The sequence below is a fragment of the Lampris incognitus genome, chromosome 17 (genome assembly GCF_029633865.1).
Source record: "Lampris incognitus isolate fLamInc1 chromosome 17, fLamInc1.hap2, whole genome shotgun sequence".
Taxonomy (NCBI): Eukaryota; Metazoa; Chordata; class Actinopteri; order Lampriformes; family Lampridae; genus Lampris; species Lampris incognitus.
The window spans coordinates 41,354,814-41,372,124 of NC_079227.1; the positions used below are offsets into that span (position 1 = coordinate 41,354,814).

A 17,311-nucleotide genomic window follows, 5' to 3' on the forward strand; every position below is an offset into this window, starting at 1 on the left:
TCTAGCCACCGTTCAGCAACGGTCTGAAATGAACATCAGCCTCCTGCCAACTGACGCCAGCTTTTTAGCTAAAGCTAGAGAACTTTTCCTACTTTACAAGCCTTCATGTTGAAGCTAGATTCTGAGATTTACCAGCCTTGAGGCCAGCTATAACATTTTACCACCTCTACACCTAATTTATCTCAGTTGTTCTTACCATTAGTTTCTCTGCATCAGCGCGGACTTTGAGTAGCTCTGTGATGGCGTCCACAAAGCCTTGGTGGTGGAAATTGCACATTTTCTCAATCTCACGATCGTGATTCCGTATTCTTGCATCAAGCTTCTCCATGAAGCGCTTGTGGGCATTAGGCTGGTCATCATACACAGACCTGAAAGAGAAATTGGCAGAGGAAAAATGAGAGGCTGAAGATGGGGATACAGGCAGTAACAGGAAGCAAGTAACAGAGGACGAGGGTAAAAAAACAGTTGAGTACAAATCTCCATCCATCCATCCATCCATCCGTCCATTAGCCAAACCGCTTATCCTGCTCTCAGGGTCGCAGGGATGCTGGAGCCTATCCCGGCAGTCATTGGGCGGCATATCCTAGCAGTCATTGGGCGGCAGGCGGGGAGACACTCTGGACAGGCCACCAGACCATCACAAGGCCGACACACACCCATACATTCACACCTAGAGACAATTCAGTACGGCCAATTCACCTGACCTACATGTCTGGACTGTGGAAGGAAAACCGGAGGAAACCCACGCAGACACGGGGAGAACATGCAAATCTCTCGAAAGAAAAAAAAAATGGCACATTGACACGATCAAGTGCATGCAAATATTTTGAGCTGACTTGCAGAGAGATAACTTACTTCAGTAGCATGATGTGGCAAAAATATGTGAGGAAGCCAAGTCAAAGACATGTCCGCTCAAGAATATGGCATAAAGTAGGAAACATAGACTACAGGTATCATTTTATAAGCAAAGTTTACCTACTTGAATTTATAGTAAACCACATGTACATCACATGTTAAATCACAGTAAACCACAAGATGATATTCAGACAAAAGGTTTACATATCAAAAAGAAGCAATGCACGTATCAAACAGATAGATGACTTCCACGTCTCATCTATCTTCTTGACATGCAAAAATAGGTAAGGTGTAAACTAAGTAAGCTAATAAGTAAAGAGTAACCTGATCACATTTGAAGTATGGACACACAATAGTGTAACACAACAAACCATGAGCATTCCCTCATAAACAGATGACATCTAGAGGTCTATGGTTGCATCAAAAAGTAGGAATGCACGTAAGTATCACACACGTCTCTCCTCTGTCAGCTTGACATACAAACTAGATAAGCCTACAGTAGTTCATGATTACTCATTAAAGCTCATTACTGCAAGTTGGTCTAAATCTCCTGGTATGCAGTACTGAACAATGCATACCAGGAACACCCCACAAGACCTGCAATATTGGATATGATCTGACATCAAAGCATCACAATTTGACCCTAGTCAAAGTCGCTCAGATCCTTAATCACAGAGGGTGGAATCAGTTCATCTGGACACAACGTTTATTGAGAGGACCGTTTCACCATCATCTAATGCTCCTTTTCCACTACATGGTACCGGCTCAACTCGACTCACAGTGTCGTTTTCCATCACCGTAACAGTAACCCCTCAGTGTCGCTGGTCTGCATTGATTTTGGTATCCACTCCAGTTTTTTTGGAACCTCGACAAAGGTGGTACCAGAAAAGTGGTAACAGTTACCAACATGCCGGTACTTTCCAGTAATGGAAAACGAAAAAGTCGAGTTGAGTTAAGCCAGTACCATGTAGTGGAAAAGGGGCATAAGCGACCTCTTCAGTCTCAACTGACTGCAGGTGTCCCCACCCTTATAAAAAATACAGTGGCATAACGACCAAAGAAAACAACCAGTTTGTACCCAGATGAACTGATTCAACCTTCTTTGAACAATCGGTTTCATATACAAATATCTGTGACCATCAACTAGAATTACAATGGCCATATGTACTATTCACAGAGGATTGGGGAATAGTTGCAGTCACAGCATTGGATGGGGACAGATGTACTCTTTGCCCCCCCCCCCCCTCCTCGGTTCAGGGATGGTTCCCTCCACATAGATGGCCTCTTTGACTCCCCATTCAAACCAGTGTTCCTCCCTATCAAGGATGTGCACATCCTCATTCCTGAAAGAGTGGCCATGGGCCTGTAGATGGTGTAGACTGTGGAGTCCTGGCCTGACGTGTTAGCTCTCCTGTGTTGTGCCATCCTCTTGGCCAGCATCTGTTTGGTTTCCCCGATTCACATTTCATGGCAATCCTTCTGGCACTTAACAACATACACTTTAAATTGCTCAGTTTGTGCTGGGGGACACGATCCTTGGGATGGACCAATTTCTGGTACAGCGTCTTTTGGGGTTTGGAAGCAACTGAGATGCGGTGTTTGGAAAATACGCGTCCCAACTGTTCCAAAATTCCCACCACATACGGAATCACCACTGGTTTACACTTAGACAGCTGAGTTTGGGCATCTTCCTGGCTTTGACAAATGCCCAGTTAAGATAACCACACTTCTCCAGGGCCTGTTTCATGTGGGATTTCTCCCCTTCCCCGGCTGCTGTGTCAGTGGGGACGCTGTCAGCTCGGTGGTACAGCATCCTGATGACTCCTAGTTTGTGCTCTAGTGTACCACCAAGCTGACAACGTCCCCAATGACACAGCGTAATCCAGGGGTGGCGGTAATGATGACGATGACAATGACAATGATGACAATGAGGAGGAGCCTAGGGTATCTGATAGCAGTCGAAACGTATTTGCGATACAAGATGTCCACATAGTTTACATAAATTTAAGTACGGACGGCATTAAATCTCTCAGATTTTGACTAACAACAGTTGGTAATTTGCTCTCTATCTCTCTTGATATGTCTGTGTTACACGAAATAACCTGACCTCCCCCAGGAAAAATACTCCCATCCAAATCACGAGGTATAATGTGAACACATTGGATGGCTGAAGTGGCCTTTAGTCAGTCTAACTGCCTCTTTGACTTGGGTTTTTTTAATGCATTTCACCTGCAAATGTTTGCACATACTGTGAGTTCAGCTAGGGAGGTATCAAATGTGTGGGGCACATGGGGATTGATATTGTTACGAATTCAGAAGCGATACTTATAGACCAATATATTTGATAACACCAACTAGAAAACACTTTGAGCGGGTAGTGAAATCCCACATCACCTCATTGCTGCCTGACACCCTGGAGCCACTACAGTTTGCCTACAAACCAACAGGTCAACAGATGAGACGGCATAGCCCTTACCCTCCACACTGCCCTTTCCTACCTGGAACAAACTACCACATGAGAACGCTCTTCGATTACGGTTCAGCATCCAACACCACTATGCCGTCTAACCTTGTCACTAAGCTCCGACCTGTGCAGCTGGATCCTGGACTCCCTGAAAGGCAGACCACAGGTAATGAGGATGGGGACCACCACCTCATCCACACTGACTGTCAGCCCTGGATCCCCCCCAGGGCTGTGAGCTTAGACCCCTCCTGTACTCCCTGTTCACACATGGCTGCATGAACACACGCAGCTCCAACAGCACTATCACTGGCCTAATCACAGACGAAGATGAGATGGCCTACAAAGAAGAGGTGAGAGCCCTGATATCATGGTGCCACGACAACAACCTCAATCTCAACATCAGCAAAACTAAGGAGCTGATAGTGGACTTCAGGAAGCTGCAGAGAAGAGGACAAATCCCATTCCAATTCAAAAGGTCAGCAGTGGAGAGTCAGCAGCTTCAGGTTCCTCAGTGAACATCAGCAAGGACCTGACCTGGTCCACATCAGTATCATTGTCAAGGCAGCGAGATGACGGCTCTTCTTCTTCCTCTGCAGGTTGAGAAAAGTTTGGCATGGACTCCAGTAAGTAAGGCTGGACCCAAATATCCGAGTATTCAGATATTCATTCGTAGGGTAGGCACTCGGTTTTAATTTTGTGATTCGGACAGTCGTTTTTGTTTGTTGTTTTTTTGCTAAATGTAGGCTATCAATAAAGGTGAACTGCAAAATACATTTGTCAGCCCATTCTTGTACTATATTTCTGCTTTTTAATTGCTGTTGAAATGTGGAAATATATACTGTCTCAGTTGCAGTGCCTGACATCCCTCTCACTCACCATTGACATCATACTTCAGTTCACCTTGGCTGTTAAAGGGAGACAAAATGCCAAAGACCTCAGCTGTGTAGCGACACTTTAAATTGAGCAATGACAAGGCAGTGTGGCAAATGTACAATCTGAAACTGGCCTACGACGGTGGCACAAGCATGATAAATCACCTGAATGCTGTAGGCTATTGCTATACGTTGTAAAACACCGAGACTACACTAGCTAGCAAACTTCACTTAGCTCACGTCTGTTTTCCAGTCGCCATTATCAAGCTGCTTTTATCCACCATTTAAACAGTTGAAACTGATCCGAATAGTTAGAATAAAACAAAGAGTAATGCAGGAATATCTGAGGCTAAGGCAATGATTGGCATAAAAAAACCTGATAACTTGTCCTTAGGTGCATCCCCAGGCATTGCAGCCATCAACATCCTCAACCACACCCAAAACTACACAGAAGACCCTACAAATCCTAAAACCAATAACAGAGAAAAGAAAGAGAAATAACAGATGCCAGAGCAGAGTTCATCTCTATAGATATTCAATTCAATTCAATTCAATTTATTGTCATTAAAAACAATGTGCAGGCACATGTTAAAAATGAACTAAAGGCTGCGGCTTTGCCAAACAGTGCAAGACAGACACAGACAAACACAGCAAACCCATTATAAGATATACACACATGAGACCAAAAGTTAAAAACAAGATAAAAACGAGCTGGAGTACAAAATATTTAAAATATCTACAGACATTCAGAGGGTATCCAGGTTCAGGTGGGCAACAGCTTGGGGAAAGAAGCTGTTTTTGAGCATAGCAGTGCGGGCTCTGAGGCTCCCGTAGCGCCTCCCAGAGCGCAGGGGGGAGAACAGTCCATAGTTGGGGTGGTTGGGATCTCTGCTGATGCTCAGACCCCTTCGAAGGCAGCGTTTCTGATAAATATCTTTTACGGCTGGGAGCTGGGTACCGGTGATATGCTGGGCCGCCTTGACGACACGCTGCAGAGCTTTCTGGTCTACTGAGGTGCAGCTGCCGTACCACACTGAGATACAGCTGGTCAGGATGCTCTCTATGGTGCAGTGGTAGAAGTTGGTGAGAATTCTGGGGGATAGACAGGCGCTCCTCAGCCTCCTCAGGAAATGCAGGTGTTGTTGTGCCTTTTTCACAAGGGCCTGGGTGTTTGATTTCCAGGAAAGTTCCTCGTTGATGTGGACTCCAAGGAATTTAAAGGTGGAGACACGCTCCACCTCCACCCCATTGATGTGTATGGGGGAGTGGCCGCAGCTTCTAGACCTCCTGAAGTCCACAATCAGCTCCTTCGACAGTCTTCCACACGACCTGGAATGTTGTCTACACTGTTAACCATGAGGAGTCTTCCACTGCACCTGAAATGTTGTCTACACTCTGTTAACCACGTGGAGTCTTCCACACCACCTGAAATGTTGTCTACACTCTGTTAACCATGAGGAGTCTTCCACACCACCTGAAATGCTGTCTACACTCTGTTAACCATGAGGAGTCTTCCACACCACCTGAAATGTTGTCTACACTCTGTTAACCACGTGGAGTCTTCCACACCACCTGAAACACTGTCTACACTCTGTTAACCATGAGTCTTCCACACCACCTGAAACGCTGTCTACACTCTGTTAACCATGAGTCTTCCACACCACCTGAAATGCTGTCTACACTCTGTTAACCATGAGTCTTCCACACCACCTGAAACGCTGTCTACACTCTGTTAACCATGAGGAGTCTTCCACATCACCTGAAATGTTGTCTACACTCTGTTAACCATGAGGAGTCTTCCACATCACCTGAAATGTTGTCTACACTCTGTTAACCACGAGGAGTCTTCCACATCACCTGAAATGTTGTCTACACTCTGTTAACCACGAGGAGTCTTCCACATCACCTGAAATGTTGTCTACACTCTGTTAACCATGAGGAGTCTTCCACATCACCTGAAATGTTGTCTACACTCTGTTAACCATGAGGAGTCTTCCACAGCACCTGAAATGTTGTCTACACTCTGTTAACCATGAGGAGTCTTCCACTACACCTGAAATGTTGTCTACACTCTGTTAACCATGAGGACTCTTCCACTACACCTGAAATGCTGTCTACACTCTGTTAACCATGAGGAGTCTTCCACACCACCTGAAATGCTGTCTACACTCTGTTAACCACGAGGAGTCTTCCACACCACCTGAAATGTTGTCTACACTCTGTTAACCACGAGGAGTCTTCCACACCACCTGAAATGTTGTCTACACTCTGTTAACCATGAGGAGTCTTCCACATCACCTGAAATGTTGTCTACACTCTGTTAACCATGAGGGGTCTTCCACTACACCTGAAACGCTGTCTACACTCTGTTAACCACGAGGAGTCTTCCACATCACCTGAAATGTTGTCTACACTCTGTTAACCATGAGGGGTCTTCCACATCACCTGAAATGTTGTCTACACTCTGTTAACCATGAGGAGTCTTCCACATCACCTGAAATGTTGTCTACACTCTGTTAACCATGGGGAGTCTTCCACATCACCTGAAATGTTGTCTACACTCTGTTAACCATGAGGAGTCTTCCACTACACCTGAAACGCTGTCTACACTCTGTTAACCACGAGGAGTCTTCCACATCACCTGAAATGTTGTCTACACTCTGTTAACCATGAGGGGTCTTCCACTACACCTGAAATGTTGTCTACACTCTGTTAACCATGAGGGGTCTTCCACACCACCTGAAATGCTGTCTACACTCTGTTAACCATGGGGAGTCTTCCACACCACCTGAAACGCTGTCTACACTGTTAACCATGAGGAGTCTTCCACACCACCTGAAATGCTGTCTACACTCTGTTAACCATGGGGAGTCTTCCACACCACCTGAAATGCTGTCTACACTCTGTTAACCATGGGGAGTCTTCCACACCACCTGAAATGCTGTCTACACTCTGTTAACCATGAGGAGTCTTCCACATCACCTGAAATGTTGTCTACACTGTTAACCATGAGGAGTCTTCCACATCACCTGAAATGTTGTCTACACTCTGTTAACCATGAGGAGTCTTCCACATCACCTGAAATGTTGTCTACACTCTGTTAACCATGAGGAGTCTTCCACATCACCTGAAATGTTGTCTACACTCTGTTAACCATGAGGAGTCTTCCACATCACCTGAAATGTTGTCTACACTCTGTTAACCATGAGGGGTCTTCCACACCACCTGAAATGCTGTCTACACTCTGTTAACCATGAGGAGTCTTCCACATCACCTGAAATGTTGTCTACACTCTGTTAACCATGAGGGGTCTTCCACACCACCTGAAATGCTGTCTACACTCTGTTAACCATGGGGAGTCTTCCACACCACCTGAAATGCTGTCTACACTCTGTTAACCATGAGGAGTCTTCCACATCACCTGAAATGTTGTCTACACTCTGTTAACCATGAGGAGTCTTCCACATCACCTGAAATGTTGTCTACACTCTGTTAACCATGAGGAGTCTTCCACATCACCTGAAATGTTGTCTACACTCTGTTAACCATGAGGGGTCTTCCACACCACCTGAAACGCTGTCTACACTCTGTTAACCATGAGGGGTCTTCCACTACACCTGAAATGTTGTCTACACTCTGTTAACCATGAGGGGTCTTCCACACCACCTGAAATGCTGTCTACACTCTGTTAACCATGGGGAGTCTTCCACACCACCTGAAACGCTGTCTACACTGTTAACCATGAGGAGTCTTCCACACCACCTGAAATGCTGTCTACACTCTGTTAACCACGAGGAGTCTTCCACAGCACCTGAAATGTTGTCTACACTCTGTTAACCATGAGGGGTCTTCCACATCACCTGAAATGTTGTCTACACTCTGTTAACCATGAGGAGTCTTCCACACCACCTGAAACGCTGTCTACACTGTTAACCATGAGGAGTCTTCCACAGCACCTGAAATGCTGTCTACACTCTGTTAACCATGACTCTTCCACACCACCTGAAACGCTGTCTACACTCTGTTAACCATGGGGAGTCTTCCACACCACCTGAGATGCTGTCTACACTCTGTTAACCACGAGGAGTCTTCCACAGCACCTGAAATGTTCATCAAATGCTGAGTAGACAAGCTAGGAAATGTACCGCGTAACAATTTTACATCAGCCACGAGTTAGTTGAGTCACTTTTCCTGTGAAGTGGGCTTATCATGTAACATTGTTTAATTGTGCTTTCATTATGAGTCATTACACACTCAACAGTAAAAAAGCTATTTCAGCTTAACATGATTACCGAGAGCAGTGGCATCTGGTATTCATAGTGGCATTTGTGAGCAGCTGCCATACCAAATAATCAAAACTGGTAGCATTATTAATGGGTCAAAATCATAACCGGCTGTTACGTTCCCCGTTAAAGGCCCTTTTTTTCCTAGTACAGTTCTTAAATTGTCACCACTGTTTCTTTGCTCATACCAACAATGAATCCTTTATTGTTGTGTATCTGATAAATAAAACCTGAAAACTTGAAACCTGAATGAAAGCTCAAGTGGGATACTGGGTAAATCCCATGGATTCTGAAACATTATTTTCATGTCTGGAGCCTACTGTCTCTAGACCATAAAGCTTCCATCCAATTCCTCAATTTCTTGATTTAAAAGTACCCAAAAGGACCCAAAACCCAACTCGGGCCTGCTGTTGGTAAGTTCCGATAGACAACAGCAGCCACGTTTTAATGAGCACGTATTGTCGATGAGGAAGTAGATGTTGTATAAAAAACCAAGGCTGGATCCTGAGGCCGATGACCCTGGCCATCACGTTGCGTTCTCATTTGGTTTTAGCTATGACTTCATCTAATGAAAGTTAAATGCAACCGCGTGGCCACAAGAGACGAGCATGCACCTGCAGAGACCGACTTGGACTTCTGACAGGATCAGAACTCAGGTTCAGGGTTTCTGAAAATCACAAAGCGGTTTATCATTTGCTCATACAGCAGTTTGAGTTAATTTACTGTTATTTTTGGACTGGGGATTAAACCATGAAGTGATTTTGTTATAAAACAGACCCATGGCCCACTGTGTGTTCATGCGTGTAAGTTCAGAACCACTGAGTTGGACAAGAACCATGTGGTCTAGTGATGTTACACAACTGAGCATGGGAAAAGGCATTCACAACTCAATTCATGGCACTGTGGGAATGTCATCAAATGCTGTGCTATGACGCCACCCTCTGGACAATCGACAGAACACCGCAACAAGACGCTGAATCCTATGAAGCGCTGATGGTGTGTTTGTGAACCATGATGACCATGATGCACTGCACCACTGTCATGAGCCGGCACACACCAGTAAGAGATGAGGAGCAGGATGTGGGGGAAAACAAACCACGTCAATCTGTCAAGGGAGGTACACAAGAAATATATTTAGCAGTAAATCTTATAAAACAATGTCTGTGAACACTAAAGATTTAACTTGGCAAAGAAAAAGACGCAGCTAATGAGAAAATATGACAGAACTGGATAGCAGACCTATTCATTCACACAGCACTGGACAAAACTATCTAGCTCCTTAAAAACCAACACCTGCCCCTGAAGTACCCCAAATATAATCTATATCAAGCTTTAATAAAATGTCCCATACAAGCTGGTGGTGTCAATTCAAGTTTGACACAGGACACGGCAGACCAAGCTCTCCCAGCCATCAAACAAAGACAAAACAAACTTAGAAGCAGACGTGGACAAAGACACCACATGGACGGTACTGGGTGAGGCCACCGCAAACGCATGTTTGCACACCACCTTCCCAAACCGGTGCTGGGTGAGGCCACTGCAAATGTGAATTCATGCCGCCATCTTCCCACACCGGAAGTGGAATGATCATAATGGTCTTTTCTCAAAAATGTCTCGATTGAAATCACCAATAACTATCCCAGGAATATAGCTGTGTTATCGATAGAGGTATTCAGTAAACAACATGGTGATATTTCATTCTGACAAGACTGCCCAGCCCTAACTTCTATGCCAAGGACCAACAAAAATAATGCGTTATCCCACATGATATTCCCATATTTTCCTGTGCTCACATTTTTCCACACGAAAGTGCAGCTGCCTCGAAGAAAAAAAAAAAGAGCCCTGGTAATTGTGTCACCCTCCCGACGAGCCTGGGAAAACCGCAAATAGCAGGGAATCAAACCTCACAGATATGCTGATCAAGTGTTGCATATGAATCAAGAGTTTTCCTTCCCGTTCCCTCTCCATTCAACAACAGCAGACTGTGGCTCAACCCCCAACCAGGTTGGACTACACCGGGGCTCGAACCCAGGGCCTTCTTGCTGAGGCGACCACGCTAACCACTGCGCCACGGTGCCGCCCCTTCATGCACTGGTGTACATGAAATGAAACGAAATGCCGTTTCCTCCAGCCCACAGTAGTACAACACAAAGACAAAAACATACCCAAAAACTACAAAAACACACATACCCAACTAACTAAACAAAAAAATCCCTGTCCAAGGGAACGAACGCCAGCCAGGATGACTGTCAGATCCACCGGTCAGCATGGGCTAGCAGATAGCTTAACCTGCCCCGCTCTCCCAGCTGATCCAGCATCAGCTCTCCCAGCCATCAAACGAAGACAAAACCCAGATGCAGACATAGACAAAGACACTGCATGGACGGTATTGGGTGAGGCCGCTGCAAACGTGAATTCGTGCTGCCATCTTCCGACACCAGCACTGGGTGAGGCCGCTGCAAACGTGAATTCGCGCTGCCATCTTCCCACACTGGAAGCGGAGGCATGTGGTAGTCTGCAGCCCTCCCCAGATCAGCAAAGGGGGTGGAGCAGCGACTGGGACGACTTGGAAGAGTGGGGTAAGTGGCCGGATACAACTGGGGAGAAAAAGGCGGAAAATAAAGTAGAAATACAAAAGTTATCATTCTGTTTAACAGCAGATGGGTTGCTGCTGGGTGAAATAATACAAAATTAATGAGGAAAATCTTAATTACATCCTCTAAAATGTGAACATACTGTAGCGACAGGAGAGAGCGGTCACTCTGACTGTCGGTAGTTCTGCGCTGGGGGAGCGCAAGGGACTCTGGGACTTTTAATGTCGAGTGAAACTGTTATGATTTATGCTTGTTTGGGGGCTTGACTCAGACTAAGCAGAAAACCGTTTTACTGACTGACTGACCGACTCTGGGACCACGACTGAGACTGACGTTTCCAGTGGTGACTGCAGGGGGGAAATCGTTGTTCTGTGGCCATTTTTAGCGTTCAAATAAACGAGCGCTCCCAGGGTCTTGTGGTGTGTGGGACATGGGAGCTGCCATTAAAAAGAGATCTCTGCCTCTTGACTCCTTCTTCCACGCCAGCTCGCCACAATAATTTAAGCTTCGACCCGCCAATTGCGGCACCCATTTGCCTTAAGCAGCAATGGAGGTAAAAAAGAACGGAGAGAAAACTAAAAAATGATAATAAAAAGAAAAGGGGGGGGGGGGCAGAACAGTTCCATGTCGGATGATTCAAGTGCTAGGTATGTCATATCTTGCTCCTACTGACTTCCATTCCTCTTCTCTCCAGTGCTTACCTCCACCTCTCCAGGCTCTCCTAAACCTGCACCCTACTCTCACTACAGATCACAATGTCATCCACAAACATCATCATCCATGGAGACTCCTGCCTGATCTCGTCCATCAACCTGTCCATCACCACTGCAAACAAGGAAGGGCTCAGAGCCGATCCTTGATGTAATCCCACCTCCACCTTGAACCCATCTGTCATTCCAACCACACACCTCACCACTGTCACACTGCCCTCATACATATCCTGCACCACTCCTACATACTTCTCTGCAACTCCTGACTTCCTCATACAATACCACACCTCCTCTCTCGGCACCCTGTCATAAGCTTTCTCTAAATCTACAAAGACACAATGCAACTCCTTCTGGCCTTCTCTATACTTCTCCATCAACATTCTCAAAGCAAACATCACATCTGTGGTGCTCTTTCCTGGCATGAAACCATACTGCTGCTCGCTGATCATCACCTCTCCTCTTAACCTAGCTTCTATTACTCTTTCCCAAATCTTCATGCTGTGGCTGATCAACTTTATACCTCTGTAGTTGCTACAGTTCTGCACATCACCCTTGTTCTTGAACATCGGTACCAGTATGCTTCTTCTCCACTCCTCAGGCATCCTCTCACTTTCCAAGCCTGTGTTAAACAATCTAGTTAAAAACCCCACTGCCATCTCTCCTAAACATCTCCATGCCTCTACAGGTATGTCACCCGACAGGTGAGTAGCGCAAAAAAGAAAAAAGAAAAAAAAACCCGGACAATTTCTCTGGTGGTGGCTCTAGTGAAATCCAGCCTAGTCCCAGAGACTTTAATTTGAAATGCCAAAAAGCTAGTATGTTAGGGTTTTTTAAGCTATCAGGGAATATAGGTAAATTCTGGAGAACAGTCTATCTGGTAGTGGAAGGGAGTGTCTATTCTTCACAGACACACTTTTATAATCTGCCCCATTCTGAAGTCATTCAGCCTTCACCAACCTCTTTTGGTCTCTGAAGCAAATCAAGTTCTTTGTTTGATGAATGCAATTAAATTAATTTTCAATGGCTCATCTCATGCTGGCATCTCCCCAAGTCCACCATTTTCCATCCATCATCCAAACCAGTTATCCTGCTCTCGGGGTCGCGGGGATGCTGCAGCCTATCCCAGCAGTCATTGGGCGGCAGGCAGGGACACACCTGACCATCACAGGGCACGCCAGACCATCACAGGGCCCACACACACATATATACACACACACCTAGGGACAATGTAGTACGGCTGATTCACCTGACCTACATGTCTTTGGACTGTGGGAGGAAACCCATGCAGACACGGGGAGAAGATGGAAACTCCACACAGAGGCCTTTATGATTTTGGGATGTTCACACAAAATACAAAGCAGTTGTGTGTTATATGGACATAGATTTAAAAGAGTCAAGGCCACTGATTTTTCTCTTCATGTCTTCTGTTGTATACACCCTGCCAATATTTCCTGTTCCTCTGAAAGTGGTGACACTGAATCTTCATGGAGACGATCCAAACATTCAGCTCAAACCACGAAGGTGGAAGGATGGTGAGGCTTTTTCATGCTGAGTCAATTGTGTGTTTAAAAGAAACATGAATTATATGTGATCTGTAAATGTTTTGATCCACTGTAAATTGACTGTCCCCCTGCAGTAGAGTACAGTACGGCCAAGAAATACCAACGACCTGCCCCGGAAGCCAGAAGACTAACACCGCTGTAAGAAAAGACAACCAATTTGTTTTGCAAAAGTGCTTATGATTCAGTTACCGATTCAGTGCATGTGAATACTGACTCGGTCAGTCGGCATCATCAGCTGGGATGCTGGCCGCTGAAAATCATGCTCAACAACAGTCCGCCATCGCTCTCTCTCCTCACATGCTCCGATGGCTTCCGTTTCACACATTTCCGTCCAGTTTGAGATGTGGGAATGTTGACTAGTTAATGAAATACAGACGTATGGCCTTTGTGATAACGGAGTCCTATTTTCGACGTCAGTGTCGTTGGATAGCTTTCTCAGGTGATAAGCTGTGTAAAACAGATTCTCATAGTTGCAGCTGACATGTCTCCCTACCACCACTCAACTTGAAATGGCCTTTATTATTACAAATACAATTAATACCAATAGCCAATATTTTACAGATATAATGAATGTAAACCCGTGACCACTCCTATCGCTCTCCCTCAGTCCCTCCACTTCTCTTAGTGCTGTGCAGAAACTGGAAAATCCCAGGTTCCTTCGTGTCCAACGGATTGTGGTCATTTTTGTTACCGTGATGATGAATTGTGTGGAATATTTCACTTCTGAAACAATTTTCTAGTAGGCTAGCTAGACGCTGCAACGTGTGCTGCTGCCCTCCAAAGTCAATATGCACTGTCGTGTTCTTCTTTAACACCCAGCAAACAAATGTTCAAGGTTCCTAATTATCAAATAGCGTTTAATAATGCCAAACGCTAAGCCAGATGTCAGTGAACGCAGCACTACTCATTAGCCCACAGGACAGCTGGTTTCAGCTGACCAGGTTATGTGAGGCAGGCTGGGTTTCTCACGTCTGTCATGAGACCATCCTGTGCTGTGGTTGTGTGGGAAAGACCTCTGGACTTGAGGCTGAAGATCACTTCATTTAAACTAGCTCTAAGATCCCCAGCAGGAACTAATAGCTAACTGCAACACGCTATAACAGCAATCTGAAGAGACACACTTACTATAGCCTACTTTAGGAAGTGTCACCCATTATATTTTGTCCAAATTGTTCTTTAATTAAATCCAATAATTAAACTAGCCTTTTTGTGAGGCGGCCTGATGATTTATTGACTTCTCCCTTTTTGAAAGACATTATGGACCAGTGGGTCTGTTGCACTGCAGGTCTGCACAGCACCTACATTTGACTGTACCAACAACCAAATCCAAAACAACAGAAAACTGTTAGTTGCCACAAGCTTTCTAATAGCTGACACGCACACAAACAGTTGTTGCACCAGGCCTGATGTGCCTGCTCCTGTGTCCAAATGAACTTCTGTCTCAGATGGGTCTGTAGTATAGCACCCCCACAAACACCATTAGTAATATGGTAATCAACATTGTCTGGAGATATATACAAGCACCTTCACTATAATCAAATGAAAAGCACCTTCACTATAATCAAATGAAGCTTGATTATAAGTGAGTGTGAAGAGAACTGACTTCGAGTTCCCTCCAGCGGATAATTGTATTGTGAAAGCTGAGATACATCCATTACCCAAACCGCTTATCCTGCTCTCAGGGTCGCGGGGATGCTGGAGTCTATCCCAACAGTTACTGGGCGGCAGGTGGAGAGACACCCTGGACAGGCCACACACACACACACACACAGCTAGGGACAATTTAGTATGGCTGATTCACCTGACCTACACGTCTTTGGACTGTGGGAGGAAACCCACGCAGACACGGGGAGGTCATGCAACAGAGGACAAACCTCACAGGCCGTGCATACATTAATCCAGAAGTAGATTCTGATTCCAGTTCCTTTCAAGATAAGTTCCATTAGCTGACAACGGAAGTGCTAGAAATATCTCAGTGATCAAAGCTGACATTTTCTACTGTTTCTGCTGAGCCCCAAGTGCAGACGGATAAATCATTACTGATCAACACGAAAACCTCAGCTAGAAACTGAACATAATCAAACCAAGACATGAAGCTAACGTGTCAAAAGGGGGCATTTCACAAACGGATCCCAAAACTGACTCACTGGACTCGGGCAACGACTATAGTATCATGACACAGGTGCCAAGAGCCGGCTAAACAAGTGCACACAGCTTTTCCTTCCGATAACACTTCCACACGGAAGAAGAGCAAGGCCACATCTACCCCCGGGGCACCTTTCCCGCAGGTATGCCGGCATGTAGCCTGCAGGCGTGTCGAGCGGAAGGCGGAGGACCCGGAGACGGTTCTCTCCGCTGTGTGCACCGTATACACCGCTGCTAGCTCGCAAAGGCAACACGTTTCCATTCGGTGCGCCATCATCGAACACGGCCCGGGTGACTCGTCTGGAAGGCGAGCTAACGGCTCCGCTAACGAACCGAACTTGGCTCGTAACGTCATGTGGATCAGATTTAGGACGTCATCCCACTCTCGGGATGAGGTCAGTACACCACGGCCAGCATGGGTCCAACCCACTCAAGTAAGCTGTCGTTATCTGAAATGGGATTAAAAAACAAAACACAACACAAGCACAGACTTAACATAGCCACACGAGCTAACGTCATTAGCGCTGACGTTAGGTAGCCCGCTAGCTAATAGCCTCCGGAGCCACACCCACACTGATGGCATCGTTTCTGACAAGCCACCGGCTGTCACTCAGAACACACACGGGGGCTTTGCGGCCGCAGACACCGTGCTGCGCTTACGTCTCTACCGCCCACTGCGGGCGAGGGGGCCGCTAACGCCGCCCGGCTGGAGCGCCGGCGAGCCGGCGAGCCGCAGACCGTCAACACCGCTAACGGTCAGCCAGCCAGCCGGCTGGCCAGAATGCTAACGTTAGCCGAGCAGCTAATATGCCAGGAGCTGGTGAAGGTATGGCAGAGCCATGACCGAAACTGGACAACATAACATCGACAGACAAGAAGCCAGATTAACGCACCTCAGGGTGGGACCGACACAAGCCGTGTCAGTGCTCTCAATTTCCTGTAAAATTCGTTCGTGCTCCGTTATACACTCCAAGGTTTCATTCTCCGCCATGATGGTTCGTCTTCTTCTTCTTCCTCTTCTTCTTTTTCTTCTTCTCCTCCTCCTCCTTCGTTGTTATTGGCGGTTGGCATCCGAGATGTTGCGTTACCGCCGTGTACTGAATTCAAACCACCATCTCCGCTGGCTACACAGCAAGTCCTCCCCTCCCATTGCCCACTCCGCTGTCTATGGCTCCTTTATGTGCCGGGTTTGTGAGAGGGGCTACGAGCCTTTCTGAACAGCTGCTGCACACCCCCAGAAACTCCCACAACACCCACAAACCTACAGTTACACCCCTTCTCTGGGGTTTCTTTCCACCCCAGCAGTGCAGTTAATTACCATTGCCAAAAATGCACAAAAAAAGAAAGCAAAAAACTTCAGCCGATCCTTACAAAAGCAAAACTCGGCATGCTTCCTGGCTGACTTGTCCTCGTTGTCTTGCCTCATGTCATAATATTTACCAACTTCCTCATGATGAGTTTCCTTCCTAGATCTAAACCTGATTACTTCTGCCTCCCTTATTCTCTGTGGGCATTAGCCTCCCATGCTGCATGATTCCCTTTGTAAAGAAGACCCTCTGGAACTTCATTCCCCCCACGCTTACCACATGTGGTAAGGTCACTCCTACATATAAACTTAGCACAAAAAGTGAGCACATGTGTGTTTGGTAGATTATTTCTTTGTTGTAACGATGCTTCTTGGCAACAAATCTTCTATCAGGCAGCTGGTTGTCAGCACCTGGGGGACCAGAAGCTCAAAACAAGAGTCAATAGCAGCAGCAACATAAACTGTGTGGCATTGGCAGAGAAGATTTGGCAAATGTTTCATGGGCACAACCCACATACTC

The 17,311-nt window shown here is 46.1% G+C and overlaps 1 protein-coding gene across 2 annotated transcripts in view; it reads right to left on the reverse strand.

Moving 5' to 3' along the window:
• exoc6 (exocyst complex component 6) overlaps window positions 1–16,901 on the reverse strand; it is a 149,786-nt gene extending 132,885 nt beyond the window's left edge. For both annotated transcript variants that reach the window (XR_008811869.1, XM_056297792.1), the window contains exons 1-2: window positions 16,379–16,901; window positions 197–368 (exon numbers count right to left, since the gene is read on the reverse strand). Coding sequence is in view for 1 of the 2 variants with exons in the window: in XM_056297792.1 (XP_056153767.1) it covers window positions 197–368; window positions 16,379–16,476 (270 nt within the window). In the remaining variant the exon portion in view is untranslated. The remainder of the gene's footprint in view (window positions 1–196; window positions 369–16,378) is intronic.
• Window positions 16,902–17,311: the final 410 nt, after the last annotated feature.